Source organism: Sitophilus oryzae, unplaced genomic scaffold (assembly GCF_002938485.1).
Source record: "Sitophilus oryzae breed Bouriz unplaced genomic scaffold, Soryzae_2.0 scaffold_1974_pilon_pilon, whole genome shotgun sequence".
NCBI classification, from domain to species: domain Eukaryota; kingdom Metazoa; phylum Arthropoda; class Insecta; order Coleoptera; family Curculionidae; genus Sitophilus; species Sitophilus oryzae.
The window spans coordinates 1335294-1354240 of NW_022146695.1; the positions used below are offsets into that span (position 1 = coordinate 1335294).

The 18947-nt window shown below is 34.5% G+C and overlaps 1 protein-coding gene across 4 annotated transcripts in view; it reads left to right on the forward strand.

Annotated features, from left to right (window-relative positions):
• LOC115883678 (unconventional myosin-IXa-like) overlaps positions 1–18947 on the forward strand; it is a 56723-nt gene that overhangs the window by 33336 nt on the left and 4440 nt on the right. For 3 of the 4 annotated variants that reach the window (XM_030902060.1, XM_030902059.1, XM_030902063.1), the window contains 9 exons: positions 375–553; positions 3720–4096; positions 5473–5606; positions 5665–5808; positions 8011–8342; positions 8583–8866; positions 9208–10632; positions 14413–14741; positions 16479–16792. In XM_030902060.1, the coding sequence (XP_030757920.1) occupies positions 375–553; positions 3720–4096; positions 5473–5606; positions 5665–5808; positions 8011–8342; positions 8583–8866; positions 9208–10632; positions 14413–14741; positions 16479–16792 (3518 nt within the window). The remainder of the gene's footprint in view (positions 1–374; positions 554–3719; positions 4097–5472; positions 5607–5664; positions 5809–8010; positions 8343–8582; positions 8867–9207; positions 10633–14412; positions 14742–16478; positions 16793–18947) is intronic. The other variant, XM_030902061.1, reaches the window with a different exon arrangement.

An 18947-nucleotide genomic window follows, 5' to 3' on the forward strand; every position in this document is an offset into this window, starting at 1 on the left:
CATTTTATTTTATGATAATGTGGAAATTTTGAAAATAATCCATTGCATCAGAATCTTCAATTAAAACACTGTTAATAAATTAAACACTTTACCTCACTGACGAAAACCAAATATTCATTAAGATTATAAGCATTGGCAGACATTTCTTATCTATCGGAGTTTTTTGTAGTAACCCAGAAAATTAGTCAATTAAGGTTAATTATATTCCTATTGTTAATATCTCTGTTTATTACTTTTAAGTTAACCCATTATTAGGTGTAAAATGTTATTGTCCTCATTTATAATTTCACAAATCCTGTCGGTTTGTTTTATTTTTTTCGATATTGCGTTTAGAGTGTTTGTTTATATTAATATTGTTTTTATTTTTATTTTAGGTATACCGGGATGTTGGAAACTGTGAGAATACGACAAGCAGGTTTCAACGTGCGTTTGACTTATGACGAGTTCATCCAGTTATACAGGATTCTTCTTCCCAAAGCTTTGCTTAGTTCACAAAATGACGTACGGGACTTCTTGGCAACTTTAAATCTCAATCGTGACAACTATCAATTAGGTATATTTTTTATCATTAGTAAATCAACATAAGGGTCCTTATACAGGGTGGCGCACCTCGGTTGATTATACGAAAACGGAAAGATGTAGAAACAAAATATTTTATGGGTATATGTGGGAAGGCAATGTACATAATTTAAAATTATTTTGAAATGTACAGGGTGTGTCAGAACTAAGATCCATACCAAAGTTATATTTTTTCTTATGGAACACCAGGTATTTTATTTCATTTTTGGGTTCTTGGACATAAAATAAGGCATTTATTATAAAGGTTTAATATGTTTAAAAACTTCGGTTCTTGAGATATTTAAATATTTGTATTTAAATATACATGCTATAATAAAAAATTGTGCGTTACTTTTCAGAATTAATTCTTGTGCTGAATTTCAAGCCAGAGAAATAAACTTTACTAAAAAATTTGATTGCTTTCTTAAATGTATACAGGGGTGTCAAAAATTGCTGGTCTATTTTAAATATTTATTTTACATATGTAAAAACTTCGTTATTTTAAATGCAACATTATGAATTTTTTTGAATAAGTTGGTTTTTGAGATATTTAAAATCTTTAAATATGCATGCTATAGTAAAACAGTTTGTGAACACCCTGTACATTATTTTTTAGGATTAATTCTTGTGCTAACTTTGAAGCCAGAGAAATAAACTTTATTAAAAAAATTGATTGCTTCCTAAAATGTATACAGGGGTATCAAAAATTGCTGGTCTATTTTAAATATTTATTTTACATAAAAACTTCGTTATATCAAATACAACACTATGTATTTTTTTAAATAAATCGAAGCAGATTTAAGCGCTCTTTCAAACTATATTAGGGTTTTCTATACCTATCTGGCTCAGATATTGAATAAAAAGCGTTTTTTTTAATAAAATTGTAATCAAGATGGCTGGTGTCGCCATAGCAATTTTTTACTGACACTTAGTAGCTATTTTCAAAATTACATTAGTTTATGGACTTTATTTAAATTTATATCAGGTTATTTTTATTTAATTTACCAAGAATAAGGTTAATAAGTAACTATATAGTATTTTATCAAGAAAAATTAAGCAGTATCTGCTGGCGGAAGGAATGTATATGTTGCTAGTGATTTTGTTTTGTGAGGACAATTGCTTGTTGGCCTGAAGGGTTTAAGCTCAAAGATATCCAAATAGGTATAAAAACTACTTTTCCTATTTCGCATAGCTGATAGTGTGGTATATAAAAAACCTATTAGGCAGAAACCAGTCGATGGAAGTGAAGAAAATGAATTTGCCTTAATTGGCTCTTTTATAGAAAATCCAATATATCTACAAGTCATTGTAATATAAAACAAAAAACTACTTTTTATTTTTCTTGATAAAATAATAAATACTTAAACAAAATACAAGAAGCAAAAAATTAAGGCCAAAAACCCCACATATATGCTTATTCTCTGCATTAAGTTTATCAGACTGAAGGGAACAGCCATTCGACGACCAGTTTCAGAGATTTAATAAATACTTACTTGTAGCGTTTTTTTAAAACATTATCACTGCGAACGGCAGATTTTCGTTGGTAGAGCAGTCGTGGATAAGGTATTTCACTGGAAAGAAACTAATTAACAATAATAACGCGAAATTATAAATATTGGGCGCCAGGCATGTACAGAGAAAGAAAATACAGTTGTTTATTACTTAAAACTAATGACTATATTTATTCATGATGTTCTTAGATGGTACATGACATTGTAGAGTTCTAATAAATATATAGTGGTTATATGTCAAAGAAAGTGGTGGTAAGAGTCGTACTAAATATCAATGAAAACAACTACGATAAAATACAAGACATGTAAAGTTTAAGAGAATATATGAAATGTAGCATTACTTTAATTAATTTGATATATTCCATATGATGCTAAATCGAAGATGTTGCAACCTGTAGATTCTAGAATCTATGTTTGGTTATTCATCTGTTAAAATAGTGCGATAATAATATCTATAAAAGTAATACCATTACAAGATGTAATGCAATGAAACCTAAGATCTAAATTATATTTAGTATTAATTATTATATTAAATATTAAATCGACATGAATGTTCTTAACAATCTAACCACTAAACATAGTCTGTACGATATTATTTAAGATGTACGTTATTGTTTAAGACTGTAAATGTTTTAAATGTTAAATGTAAAACTAGAACTTAAATCTACACTTAGCTGTTCTTTATGTAATCTTGCTTTAAACAGTAACAGCGTGAGGTGGTCTCGCATCTCTGTACTCAGCCATCCAACACAACCAAAGGGGCCAGAATGAGGACACCATGAATTGATACAGCCGTAACTAACTAGCTTATAGCTGGGAACGAAGCAGCATGGGACTCAAGCTACATCCACGCTGTGGTACTTATATGTAAGAAAAAATCATTCTTACTGGGGACACTCGTCCACAGGACATCCGTACAGAAGATAATGTCCGTACATAAGACACTACCCATACCTTGGACCCTAAAAATATGAAACTCTTGTTTAAAACCAAACAAGGTCTAATAAACAAAATAAACCTACCTCGAAATACTTCCGAGGGCTCAATAAATAATAAACAACCTGTCCTTTCTTTCATGTGACATTCTGGAGGACAAAAGAAAAGGGACGCCAACGTGCCAGCAAAATACAAATACAAGTTGGGACATCCGTAACTCTACCCTAAAAATATTCAATAATAATATCGAATCTATAAAAGGTAATAACTCATCTTTACCTGTGGCCTCGAAATAGCAGCTGATTCAAATTATACAGCAAGATTTAAATAATCACCATTTCTAAAAGCTGGGATACAACAGAGCGTCAAAACAAAGTGAGGTTAAGCATGGAGAGAGTTGACAGAAGCGATGTTGACAGCGCCTCCTCAGAGCGATAACAGGGTTGTGTCGAACGATAACAGGGTTGGCGACTAGGGAACGTAAAAATTACGCGTCAAATAAACTATCCGGCCTGAACGAGAGGGAATCCGGTGATGATAGGCCAGACATCATATATTATATATAAAAAAGACATGTAACGAACTAAAAACGTTACATACTTATTAAACTATTGTAGGTAAATTAAAAGTAATATATATCACATAATTAATTATATCTTATACTTTATGAATTATTGTAAAATATCACTTATAATAATCATGTTTGTTTTTCAGGAAGTACAAAAGTTTTTATGCGCGAATCCGAAAAGCACAAACTGGATTGCAAGCTCCATCAACAAATCATGGCCGGCATTGTCACGCTCCAAAGGTGGTTCAGAGCCTGCTTGGAACGAAAACGGTTCTTGAGAATGAAGACTGCAGTGGTCGTGTTGCAATCGTACTGTCGCATGTATCTAGTACAAAAAGCCCTGAGGTACAAGATGGCCGCCCTGAAAATCCAGAAGTGTTGGAGGGGATACAAGTGCCGGTCTTGGATGCAGAAACTGAAAATGGGACTGGTGTTGTTTCAAGCTCACTGTAGGGGTTTTAGGGTGAGGCAAATGATGGCCGAACGAAAAATCATGGGGCAGCACAAACTAATAAAGCCACAGGTAATATTTTTTTTGTATTATTTTAGAAAACACTTTGTTGTCTATCCCTCCGTCTGTCTCTCTGTCAATACCGTTTACCTCGGGAACGCGTGAAGGTATCGAAATTAAAACCATATACTCAGGTCTACAGTCGCTTGAAACTGCGAAAAAATCAAACTTCTAAGTTAACGTAAAAAAGGTTCGGCCGTTTATGCCGCAAAAAAACGTATATTTCAACACTCTCAAGGGAATCAAAATTTATAGGGTATTGTTCTTTGGCCTAGACTATGAAAAATGATTTGAAATTATGATTGATATATGAAAATGATTTGGCAAGTAATACCATCTTCTGAAGACTATACATTTTTAATTAAATTATAAAAATACCGGGTGCGTCTCAAAAGCGGCTCACCCCTATAACTTTATTTTTTATATAAAAAAAACGAGATTTTGTATGTTAGTATATGATATAAATTAGGATTGATTGACGTATTCAATAATTATTGTTTTCGGCCACTTCCTGTTTCACCGGAAATGACAACTTTTAATTTTTAAATGGCACCCTCGGTATTTTTTTACTTTATTCGATAGAAAATAACACTCTGAATCGAATGACATATCATATGTCAACTTTTGATATATTCGCTCAAAAACAAATAATTGTATTTTAAATTTAAATCTAGAATGTGTTCAAACACAAATTTTTAATCACGGAGCCTTGGAAAAATATATTTGAACGTCTAATATTTTTAGTGTCTTGTCTTAGCCGGTTAAAAGATGACCAAACCGTATTTTTAATCATATCTCATTTTTTTCAAATGGAACGACGGTGGCTCATTAGCATATTTGGAAAAAACATTTTCTTATGAATAATTTGATACCACACACTTCGTATTTCTAGTCAAATTATCGTTATGAACCGCATGTTATAATTTCAAATAAAACATATGCGAAAATGTCAAAAGTTGACATATGATACGTATGTCATTCTATTCAGAGTGTCATTTTCTATCGAATAAAGTAAAAAATTACCGAGGATGCCATTTAAAAATCAAAAGTTGTAGTCATTTCCGGTGAAACCGGTAGTGATCGAAAACAATTGAGTATGTCAATCAATCCTAATTTATGTTGTATACTAACATACCAAATCTCGTCTTTTTATCTGAAAAAATAAAAAAGTTATAGGGGTGAGCCACTTTTGAGACGCACTCGATATAGTCTTTATTTTACGGAACCCTCGGTAGGTAAGCCCAATTCGCACTTGTATATTACTGTCGCTTCTCTTTTAGTTAGGGTATTATGTGGTTGTGATGTATATCGAGTATTTGTTTAAATATGACCATTTTAAAACTAGTTTTTCAGCACATTTAAAATTCATTTTTATTTATTTTTACTAGTACAAACCATTTCCAATTCATGTTCCCATTCAAGTGCTTAAAGTCAGTTCTGATGAAGCTTTTATGAGCAAGGAATCTAGTCAAGAGGAACTGAGAGGTAATGCCGCATACAGAAAGTTTTTGGATTCAGATGAGTAAGTTTTTTTTAAATAGATTAGTAGGTGTATTCTAAAGTTTTGCTGTTTATTATAGGAGCAGTGGTTTTCATGAAGATTATATTGATAATAATTCGACGAACAGCAGGCTTTCTTTAAGATCTACAGTTTCTTTACCTATGGTTTCTCCCACTCATCCTCACTATTATTCTGTTTATCTCAACACTGCTGGAAGCAACAGGTAATGTAACACAGTCAAATTAACTTTATGGACTTTATGGACTCTAAATAACGTAATACTCAGTTCTAGATGAAAAAAAAAATAATATACTAGCACAGATTAGGTATCCTATAAGTATACAGATAAAAATCTTGTCCCTAATTCGTGGTACGAAAATTGTTTTTTATGACGATGTGCAAACGAGTCAAATTTCCTGTGCGCAAAAATAAACTCGCGTAAAATAACAATAAACAGCGTAATAGAGAGATATCGCTAAACCGAATAGCGTGCATGGACGTTAATAAGGCCAGGTCTTATTTCCTTTACGTGAGGTGGTATTAACTCTCTTCATTTAAGCTACACGCACACTGGTGCGATCACGGCCGCGATCACGATCACGATCAGGGCAGCAATAAAGTGTTTGTACACTTAAATCCCTGATCGTGATCGCGCCAGTGTGCGTACAGCTTTATAGTTATCGGATCGGAAAGAATTCTGATCGCGGCGCGTCCGCTATTTAAACTTAACCTAACTTTGAATTTAAAACTTTGAAATTGTTTTGTTTACTAGGTATTTCAAAACTAAAGGGCTAAAGTGCTTATTTCCAGTGCTTTATTGTTCAACGTCTGCCAGTGGGTTTAGGGCAACAAGCAACAAATTCTCTTAGAAGGGCTAAGTCGTCATCTGCTGTAAACCTAAGACTCTTTATAGGTTCTTTAGTATTGGAAGAGGTGGAATCCATATTTTGGGCCATATTTATTTAATTAAAACTAATCCCAGCTACTTAAATATCAAATTACCTAATAATAAAATTATAAAGCAATAATTCAGAACAATTCAAACATAACCTAAAATAAAAGATCTCGCCGGCCGGCTCCGGTTGTCAAATACCCGCACATGCCCATTTAAGCAATTTTTAAACGTTATCAGAGGTTATTTAGAAAGAGCGCTTGGTGTAATTGATCCGCAAATTACGTCAGGCGGTAACGTTATTAGCGGGTGTTGCGTTAAAAATTGACTCGCGCATATCCTAACCATGATAAGGTACGCGGAAATACCTACTGGATGAAGCTATTCGGTTTTCCGATATCTCTCTAATCACTGTGCCGGTCAGGCGCTGTGCACAATTTTAGAGGCCATAAGTGGGCGTGCTATGTGCGCAAACTAATCACCTAACTAGTGCCCGATTCCGAAAATTGGAACCACGAAAAACAATAAAGAAAAAACAAAGATTATAATCTGTATAATCTGTGATACTAGGTTGATTATTTTCTCTGTCATTGTATCAATGATTCTTTTTTTTATCTTAAAATTACCCTTTCAATATTTACGATTATTTACAAGAGACCAAAGGGCAAGATATATATTGTTGTGTTCTTCATCGCACACCCTGTATAAGCGCGATTATTTTGATTTTAAAATGGCTTATTTTTCTGGTAAAATACCAAGTAAACTTGAAAAAAGTATAGGGATTTAAGAAATATTACGATTTTTAGTAGTTTTCTTCTGAGTGTGTCTGTCCCTTCCAAATATTGGCGATAAGCAACGCGATTTGAACTTTACTGAATGCTGCTCTAAATAATCCTTGTGTAGACAGGGAAAACCAAGGCTCTAAGGTTTTTCAACTAGGTAATTCTATAAATATATCTTTATTTAGCATTCTAGCTAGCTAAACAAGTATAATTTGGTTACAATAAAATATATAACATACATAAAATCAATTACACTAATACAGTGTTTTAAATTAAATAACATCTCCACCCTAAAAATGAGTTAAAGCCAACCGGTATTAATATAAATAAAATAATAAAAAAATAAAATAAAAACGGAGATTCTTTAATCACCCAAATAGTAAGTGACTATCCTTAAGATAAATTTGGAGAACCTCTGAACAGCTTGGGAAGGCTATTGAACAGGCAAAGTCTCTCATAAAACAGTGTTTTTGTAAATGGCTAGATTTTTCGCCTTTCAGCATTTTTGTGGACACTTCACGTCAATGTACAGGACTCGGCACCATATAGGAGCACAGGCTGGACAGTATTAGTTTGGTGTGTCAATTAAGATCTCTACTCTTGAACAGATTTGTCATTCTAGCAAACGTGGTTCTTGTTTTTTCTATCTGGCATTCTATTTTGATATAGAGTGACGCCATTGCTCATTTAATTTTACCCAAATATGTGTTTTAGTAGTTAGTTTACATTATTTCTTCTCTAATCTAATCAGGCTGGAAGATTTACATTTGGACCCTCGGCGCAAAATTATCAAATCCCATCAGACCATCGACTATTCGGAATTGGAATACTCTCCTCAGCGTAAAGGAAGTGGCGAATCGCTGGACTCGCAGAGGAGTTATGAATCGCAACAAAGTTCTGACTCCCACCCAGGAGGCACTACTGTCAAAGAAGTTGTCAAGTCCGAACCTTCGCCTTTAGGTAAACAGTGGTCTAGTACTAGCACAACCAGCGAGACGTTTTCGGAAAGCGGAGCTACCCAGTCAGCACCTCCGCATATTGGGGAAAAATTCAGTCAGTTCCAATCTAGTGGCGAAAGTACAGGTAAGTCAAGTGTCTTTATATCTTAGATCGTCAGTATATGCATAGATAAAGCTATAATTCTCTTATTATGATGTCAACATGCCAAAACATTATTTTATTCCTCTGTATTTGTTTCACTTCTGACGTTCCACTATATCAAGAGGCAGCACAATGGCGAATTTTTTCCATAATGTGGCCAAAACCTTTAAAATGAACTTGAAATGAATTGACTTTAACATAGTTTTTACATGACACTTGTAGGTAGTCCGGCCAAACCACAGCTCACCCGGACTCAAGCTGTCAATTGGAACACCGGTGCCGGAGCTAGGAAAGATCTGCGCAACTCCGGAGAGAATTCGAGGGCGCTGGTTAGGGGATTCCCCGCCAGGCGACTGAGTAGGGCTTACGAGGACCGGCCTGACGTATACCCTTGCGACAACACGCCCAGCAAGTTGGAACAGATCTTGGGAAGACCAGAGGCACCGGTACGGAGCACGAGGAAGTCGAAAAGGGGGCACGTGAAAAGTTTAGGGGAGGAGGTAAGGGTAAGGGTTAATTTTTTGCTTATTTTTATGAGCATGGTAATATACAGTAACTGCTAAGTAATAATAGTAATAATAATCGTCTTTATTGAAGAAAAAGATGGTGTAACATTACATACATTACACATCATGCAACAAGGGTGGCGAAATTTAACAAAAAAAAATGATTATACGAAATAAAAATAAGTTATTTCTAAGTGAGTTGTCTATAGAAATCTTTTATAGTGTTTATTCTTTACAGCTATGTAAAAACAAATAATTTACATACAATATATACTTAGTGTGTTTTTTTCAGCAATACAATTTGGGACGTTTTACCAACACACACTTTTCTTAATTTCTAGGTTACCGACTCTGGAAGCATCGAAAAAGGCGGTTTTCTCGGTGTTATAGACGAACGCAAAGCCCAACCCGACTTCAGCCGAGTATCCACCAACTTTATCTCGCAAGACAGCCCCAATAAACAATCTTTAACGCCCAAACGTCAACGCCAAAACCTCCCCCAATTAGATTTGCGCCGACGCAACAGCGACCCCGCCACCAAAGTCCTGCTCAAAGACCACAACAGCATCGACGCCAGTCCCGCTGTCAAAAATAGCGACAAGTGGAGCGATTTGAACACCTCGATTTTCCAGGTTGCCGGACACAGTTTGAGAAAAATCAACAGGCTAACTAGGGACGGACTGTGCGGTTTCTGCAAGATGAAGATCGATCTGTTTATTACTCAGGGTTACAAATGCACGACCTGCAAGACTTTGTTCCATACGAAGTGCATTCAGAATAAGAGCGTGTTCGAGATGCCTTGCGAAAGTCACAATGATTTAGCGAAAGGTAAAAGAAAGCATAGGAAACACTCTAGGGCGCCTTATGATGTACAGAAGTCTGAAGAAGCCAAGTTTAGTTTAACGGGAACGTCTGAATTTACGGATCGTACCGATCAGATTATCAGCGGATCAGAAGAACTGACCCTAATGCAGGAGTTCATAACTGAAAAAATAATGAAGATAGAAAACGAGGGTGGCAAATCTAGTGAAGTAGACAAAGTGTTCAAGCATGCTTTAAGAGAGTTCAAAGACAATCTTGTACAGATTTATAGCACGACATCAAAGCATAACGGTATTGAAGTATGCAACGTGCGATATAGAGACTTGATCGGGATTTTTAACCAAGCAATCAAAACAGCCTGTCAGCGAGAACTTAAAGAAAACGAAACGAAAAACTTCCCTATTATACTGGGCGTTAACGCTTTCAGGGGCTTTATGGATGAATTCATGTCGACAAAAACCGAAGAGAAACCTAACAAGACGAAAAGGAAAAAAGAAAAGAAACGTAAGGTTGAAACGGTCAAAATTAACGGTCACACTTTTCTCCAAACGATCATTAACATACAAACAGCTTGCGAGATCTGTAATTCGTTCTTCATGTGGCCGATAGAGCGCGGGCTGGTGTGTCAGAGTTGCAAACTGACCTGTCACAAACGGTGCTGCAACAACTCGGGTAAATGTCAGAAGGAGCCCGTTTTACCGGGGGATAACAAAAAGATTTTTGGTGTGGCTTTAATAACGTTGGTGACTGAGGAGCACAAGATTCCTGTCGTTATAGAAAAGTTGATATATACGATAGAGTTGAAGGGGTTGTATACGGAGGGAATATATAGGAAGTCGGGGGTGAGTTCGAAGATACGCGAGCTGAAGGTGTCGATGGACGAGAATCCGGAGAATTGCGAGTTCGAGAAGTACCAAGTGCACGTGTTGGCGTCTGTTTTGAAGGTGCGTTTAAAAATTGATGTCTAATTATTATTTTTTTATCAGTCATAATTATACAGGGTGAGTCTTAAATAAGAGCAAATATTTTCAGGGGTGGTATATTTGGAGCCCAGGAATACGTCTATGAGGTTTTTTTCGCAAAAAAAAAGATGTTGAAAATCGTGCATTTTCCTTTAAATTTCTCTGTATTTTCGAAAACTTTTTAGAACTGCCACGATATAATTTCTTAATCTCTGATACTACCAATGAGGTTATAAGGGGGGGGAGGCGACATAAGCTATCGAGAAATGTACCCAGTTACGCCATATTGGTACTGGCAATTCTGACAGTTCAGTTTTTGAGGTTAAGTGCGTTGCTGCGAGTGTTTTTTTAATTTTCCAAGACTATTTTTGTGTTTTTATTTGAATATTTGGACTTTCCGAACATGTCTTCGTGTGCTGTAAGTAGTTGTTGCAGTCGACAACGTGTAGAGAGGAAGAAATCCACTGAAATTGCATTTCACAGGTAAGTGTAAACATAATACAGGACCTGATTAAATTATTTTCGTATTTTCCATTTAACTAGTTATGCGTTTATTAATTAAATATAAGTGTTTCTATATTGACAAAGTGTTTAGTTATTTAATACTTTGTTAGAGGCAATTAAGTAATTAAAACATGCCTCGACTTCTATTTTTGTAAAAAAAAATTCTTAACAATATCTGTTATTTTTACTACATATACTTTTTTTGACAGGAAAGAGTATTTTGCTAGGCCAAATTTAAAAGTTTTGTTTTAACTACGGTTTTTTTTTCTATTTTTACACAAAGATTTTGTACTTAAACATTTATTTACATTCCTTTTTAGCATCTGCTAGCATATACTATGTACAAACTTTATATAGTATAGCTTTAATTTTTAGATAAATATTATAAAATCAACAAAGTAAATTTACTTTTTGCAGATAAAGTCTTAACGACTTATATTTATTGATAAACATTTATTATTTTAATAAAATTTTATATCAGAACATTTTAAATTTAGTACGTGGTATATAAATTTTGCTCTCTTTAGAAAAATTTTATCAAATAAATATTATATTAAATCTGATTTTTAGGTTTCAAAAATCCCATCCGTCGAGAAGCTTGGGTGAAGTTTGTGAACAGGAGAAACTGGCAAGCTACATCAGGTAGTGTTCTATGCTCGAAACATTTTTCTGATAGCTGTTTTGACAGAATATCTCAACAAAATGTTAATTATGGTAAATCAGTAATCATGTTTAATTATTTTCCGGTTTTTTTCTAATTTGTTTTAAAAATGTTAAGGTTATTATTGTTAGATATATCAATAAAAACAAGGCAATTAGTTTAAGACATACTAGCAACAAAACAGTGTTATTTAGTGAGCAATAAAATTTAATTTATTTAATGTGTATTATTTTTTTGTGTTTCCTCCTTAAATATACATAGTATATAGTCATTAAAATTAATCTTGTAATTTATATTTTTGAAAAAATTGTAGGTTTTGGAGTGATTTTAATTAATTAATTTTTTATTTAAAAAAGTTGAGGTCGTTATATTGTGTAAAAGAAAAATGTTCAAAGAAGTTTCTGTAATCCGGCCCTGCTAATGCCGCCATATTGGTGCTGCCTTAAGCCACGCCTAGTGTTACCATTTTTCGCAAGCACTTTAAATGCTCATAGCGTCTCCCTGTATATAACCTCATTGGATACTACCATAGTTACAGCTTTTCTCTATGGTTACGGCACTAAAAGGGATGCAAATACAGAAAAAATCCGGTGGCTTTTTTTAAATTTTCATACTTAAATAACTCGGTTATTTTGGACTTATTTGAAAAATGGTAAAGAGATAATATGTTTCTTTTATCGAGATCTACCAGCCCTGAAAATATTTACACTTATTTAAGTCTCACCCTGTACAGCTCATGTTTAATCAAAACATATTTTTGTTCATGATGAATGGTTCATTAAGAACGTGAAGCTTAAGGGAAGACATGCATTTTTTTACTTATTTCTTTCTAGGACAAGGTTAACTTGTAAACTTATTCTGACTTAAGTCTTAAGTAATTTCTAAAATCAAAATTATTTAAGTCCTAGTGTGGGTTTACATGCATCCGTAATGCGTCATCCGTCGTTGATTTTATGTAATTTTATTGGTATTTTTCAAAAATGACAGCTCATACTTGAATATGATTGGACTAACGGAACGACGGACGACGCATTACGGATGCATATAAACTCACTTTTAAACTTGATTTTCATGCATCCGTTATACGTTGATACGATGGTCCGACGGTGCTCTGATTGGTCATAGCGTTTTCGCGCCACTTTTCATCCGTAAATATTTTGCTTTAGGCCGTCAACGGACCCGTTCATACGATAACGGACGTTTTCACACTTTTATGATAAATTTAATCTAACCTTAATAAACATATATACAGGGTGTTTCAAAACAAATGCGAAAACCTTCAGGGGGTGATTCCTTGTTCAAAATAAAGGGTAGTTTGCTTTATAAACGTTGGGTCAAAAGTCAACCATTAGGGAGATATCGCGGTACAAAGATGGCGGAAAAATAATGTTTTTATTTTTTATCTTGAAAACGAAAAGAGATAGACTAATTAAATTTTACGGAAGCATTACTGTTATGAAAACACACTTTCTGGTATTTTTTTCACTTTTTTAAAATGAGTGGAAGGGGTTGAAATAAACTACCCCTATCATTCTTGTTAACGAAATTTAAAGAAAAATCTTATCAAACACATGCAAAGAAATTAATTTGGATAGTTTAGTTTGTTTAGAAACTTTTTTATCTCTTGTGTTTTTTTGATAAAACTCACTGATTTGAAATTAAAAAATAAAATGTAAAGCATTACATGTCAGGACAAAAAACATTTTTAGATAAAGAATCTAGTGGGCAGCTGTAATTCTTTTAGGAAAAAATCTAGTCGGCCGCTGTCACTTTTTAGGATGTTTCTAATATTGTTTTATTTGACATTACCCTACTGCAATACGTTATTATCTAGATTATTATTATTATCATTATTATCACTAGATTCTTAATCTTAAAATATTTTTAGTCTTGACATGTAATGCTTTACATTTTATTTTTAATTTCAAATCGGTGAGTTTTATAAAACAAATACAAGAGATAAAAAAGTTTCTAAACAAACTAAACTATCCAAATTAATATTTTTGCATGTGTTTGATAAGATTTTTCTTTAAATTTCGTTAACAAGAATGATAGGGGTAGTTTATTTCAACCCCTTCCACTCATTTTAAAAAAGTGAAAAAATTACCAGAAAGTGTGTTTTCATAACAGTAATGCTTCCATAAAATTTCATTAGTCTATCTCTTTTCGTTTTCAAGATAAAAAATAAGAACATTATTTTTCCGCCATCTTTGTACCGGGATATCTCCCTAATGGTTGACTTTTGACCCAACGTTTATGAAGCAAACTACCCTTTATTTTGAATAAGGAATCACCCCCTGAAGTTTTTCGCATTTGTTTTGAAACACCCTGTATATACTACATAAAATCAAGCTTTAGTCAACCTCAACATAAAGTTCAAATGATTTAAGACTTTGACTTAAATCATTTGAACTTTATGTTCATTACATTTTTTTTTATGGAACAGCTGTCTCAGTCCTAAGCTAATAAATTAGATAGTTGTCTCACTCTAGCACATTAAAATATCTGATTCGCATGTCTTTTTCCTTATAAAACTATTTTCAAGCAATCATAATCATTCCTGAATCTGAGTATACGTGTTTATTTAATTTTTTCAGTGCTTTCTTCGGGAGATGCCCGAACCCCTCTTAACATTCGAATATTACGAGAACTTCATCACGGCCGCCAACCTCACGAACGAAACCGATCGAATAACGACGCTGTACGACATCCTAAAAAAGTTGCCCCAGTCCAACTACGACCTCATGGAGAGGATAATCTTCCATTTGGCGATGGTGGCGCACCATGAGGAGACGAACAGGATGAGCGCGTCGGCGTTAGCCATCGTGTTCGCCCCTTGTGTCTTGAGGACGAATAACAGGGTACCTGCGCAGCAGAGTTTGCACGATATTGGTAGTCAGACGCAGTGCATCGAAACTATAATCAGGTAAGGGAAGATTTACATTGTCAAAGTATATTTCAATACTGTTTAAGAATGTCAATAATTATACACTTGTGTATAGTGGTTAGTGGTAATAATATATATTATAACAACTATTAGGCTAAAATATCGGAAAAAAATGACACAAATTTATTTTGAAAAAAAAAATTGGAACTTTGCCATCCTCCACAGTTGATAGTTCACATAACGCACGCTTATAGCTTATTTGTAATAATTGAAGTCCATCGCAAATCAGTAACATACTAGACATTATTTAATAGACATTTAACTGAAAATAGTTGGAAAATAGCATATTCAAATATACAAAGATATTGAAATATATAGAAAATACTTGAATCGAAATAAATAAAAAAAAATATTAAGTTATAAAATAAACAAAAATATAGAGAACACATGAAGAGTGGAAATACCAAAGGGGTTAAGTGCCAAATTTTTCAAAATTAAGTTATTGCATTAGAAACGTAATAAGTACCATGCTGCATGTCCTAACAAAAGTTACAAGTGCCAGGCGAAAGCGTCTATTTTTTATGTATATCATATGTATTTTAAAAGATATTTTAAAAATGTATTAGTTTCAGTTCTACTGTGTTTTTCTCATTTATCTCGAAAAAATGATTTTGGCCACTTACCCTTACTTTCCTATTTCCACTCTTCAAATGACATCTGTCAAATTGAATGATCTAAATCATTTAACGAATAACCGTACCACCCAGATTGACAAAAAAACTCTCACCATACTTCATTATTAGGTGGTAAGAAGTTAGTCAGACCAGCTAGTACTGTAGTCTGTCCAACGACAAAATCCTTGACAGTGATAGATGTGTCTGGCATTTTAATTTCAAAGTAGTTTATTTTATTTTAAATAGAAATAAGTTGGTACAATTGGAACGCATAGTAAATAAAACACAACATAAACAAAATATTTTATGATAATAACACATACCTACTGAATTTTATACCTTAAAAGTTGGTTAATTAACTTTAATCTTAATTTATTTAAACCAGTACCTTTTGACATTATCTCTCTGCAGTACTAAAATATATTATTTACCTATCGTGTGATGGTATTTTACAGATACTCCAGTTTTTGATACCATATACGAGATGGTAGACAAACTTTATTCGTGGCTAATACAACTATCTGGCCATAGTATCTGTCAAACTGTGTTTCTGGCGGTCTCTGGGCACCGAATATTAACTGTAAAGTATGGTCTGGGCCAACACTTAATTTTCCTTCGAGTTTTCCTCCACTTAATATTAAAAAACACGAAACACGTAGTAACACAGTCCAAAATGCAAAATATTTATTATTTCTATTTGACATAATTTGACACAAAATTATAACCTATATTTGGCAAGAGTTTGACAACTCTCAAAAATCTTAAGTCCAGTTCATACGCATCGACGTCCGTTTGTCGTTCATCGTTCTGTCCAACCAATAATATTGAAATATGATCTGTCATTTTTTATATAAACCAATAAAACTGGTTAAGCAAGAGACGACGTCATGACGGATTTATATATAAACCCATCCATGGTTAACTTAAAACATATTAGAACCTTTTTTTAGTGAATTAAATGGATTGGTATGGACGTCATCTGCTTTTTTTCTGCCATCGTCTGCCGAAATCTTATCTAAGAAAAAAAAACAGAGTATATTTAAAATAGATTTAAACATTTTTTAAAAATAAAAGTACATTTTCGAAATTTTTTTTTTCGTAGGGTGCATCTGCGCAAACTCCGTTCAACCCTCGAGGACATCGACACGCTGGACACGGCCTGCCAGGCGGCCACCAACCGCCTGTCCTCGTTGCGCAGCTCCAAGGTGTTCAGTCCGGACGAGCTATTGCCCAGCAACCAGCCGTCGCAGCAGCAGACGGAGGACGAGGAGCACCTGCTGGAGGACCACATCCAGGAGATCCAGAAGGAGAAGGAGCACCTGGCCTCGACCTTGCCCACCCTCACCCACGCCACGTCGGACGACGACATGCTGTCCACGGACGGGGACGGCAGTTTGGACGATCTGTCCTGTTTAGGCAAGTTAGATATGTAGTCTTTTCAACGACAAAATTCTTGACACTGTTAGATGTGTCTGTCATTTTAATTTCTAAGTTAGTACAATTGTGTTACGGATTTCGTAGGGGATTTTCCAGAACGCTCCTTATTTGATATAATTTGACACAAGTAATAACCTTTAATTAGACAAGAGTCTGATAAATTTCATGCCCACTTGCACCGTTTGTATAAACTTTGTTTAAAGGCTAAACAGCGATTAACTATATAATATCTTATTATAGTTAATATATATTATTATATACAAACGGTGCAAGTGGGCATCAGTTCGTGCGTCCTTCATCGTTCCGTCACTCCTATCATTTTGAAATATGATATATCATTTTTGAGTTAAACCAATAAGAGCGTCCGCACACGGGTCGTCTGGATCTTCAAGCGGAAGCGTCTCGAACTTGGAGCGGATCTCCCTCCGAGTTTATTCTCGTTTAAAAGAAATTAATTCTCGAGCATTTTATAATACTTACATATATAGGGTATTAGAACTTATGACCGAGAAAAATCAAAGGTTTTCCTTGATTTAAGTAAAAACAATCTTCGGATTGTCACGGGGTTTCTAACAGGACACTGTCTCCTCAACGAACACCTCAATAGGCTGAAACTGAGAAACAACGGCGAATGCAGATTTTGTGGGGAAAATGGGGAAACACCAGAACACCTTATCACTGAGTGCGTCGAGACGACGACCATTCGTGCCATGAACCTTGGCACGTCTGATGTCGAGGATGGAGAGCTGGCCTCTGTGGAGCCGTCTCAGATACTGGCTTTTCTTAAAGCCCTGAGACTGTATGATGAGTTATAACTCGTTATAACTCAAGAAAGGGGAACACACAATAGATCTATAAGGTCGCGGTGATTAACTCCCCTTCTAAACATTCTACATTCTACATTCTACATATATAGGGTATCCCAAGCTGAGCGTGCATTAGAAATTTCTAGAGAACCACAATATCTAGATCGGAGATTTTTTGCACATCATTGTTTACAACGAGATCTATCGATTAAAAATATTTTCAATATGGCGGAACTTCCAGAAATACCGGAAGTTGGCATCAACTTTCTTATTTGAAATGGGTGAGTCCATTTTTTCTTACATGCTTTATTTCTCTGTAAAATTCTGTGAATATTGATGTTAAACACTCTAAAGGTGCGTTTAGACTTGAGCACGCACAAGCTGAGCGTACGCGAACGGCACTCGTTCGCGCTCTCGACTCCGTTTAAATTGAAAACTTATTTTTCGACGAATGAAGTGATCCATTTATGCGCGAACAGCAGAGTTGTGTTAGTGAAGACACGCACGCACGCAGACAAAACAAATTGCCGGTGCAAACTGAGCGTTCGCGCACACATAAAATCCCTTTGAGCACGGACCAAAAACCGACACTAGACGTTCGCGGCTGCTCGCACATAGACAGATTCAGAGTGAGTGTGCGTGCACAGCCGTTTACACTTTGAGCATCCGCGAAGGATCAGTGTGTGCGTGCTCAAGTCTAAACGCACCATAACATTAACAGTTTATGAGAAAAAAAATATATTTTTGGACGAAAAAAACTACCTGTCAGCCTAAAAGTCAAATTTAGTGATACCACAGCCACTGCGACATAAAGAGAAGACATGTAGCTATCTATTTCAAGAATTAAATTGTTCAAATGTCATATAATCATGGCGGTAGCTGTCATGGGATTGAGCGATTAAAAAATTATCATAAATCATTTTTTTCGGATGGAAACCCATTTTTTTATTTCACTAGTGAAAATATTTTGTAATTCGTTACTTTTTAACTATACATGTTACTATACGTAAAATAAATCGTTTTTAAGTTATTTAAGATTTAGTTTGAAAATGTATATTTTTCTTGATTTTATCTAGCTTCCTTTGACATTAAGTTTCAGTCAGACAATTTATTTCCATCTGTCAGAAAACGATTTATTTGAATTTTCTATATTATAAATACTCCTGCTTAAGAACTTAAACAGTGTATTTATAAAAATCTATCTCGTATTTTCGTTCTTTAGTAATATCTAATACATAGTTGATATTATTAATATTGTTGCGGGCCGGTGTGGACTCGACCTAACCTCACAATATGGCCCGCCCTCGGATGACCTTAACATCGCATAG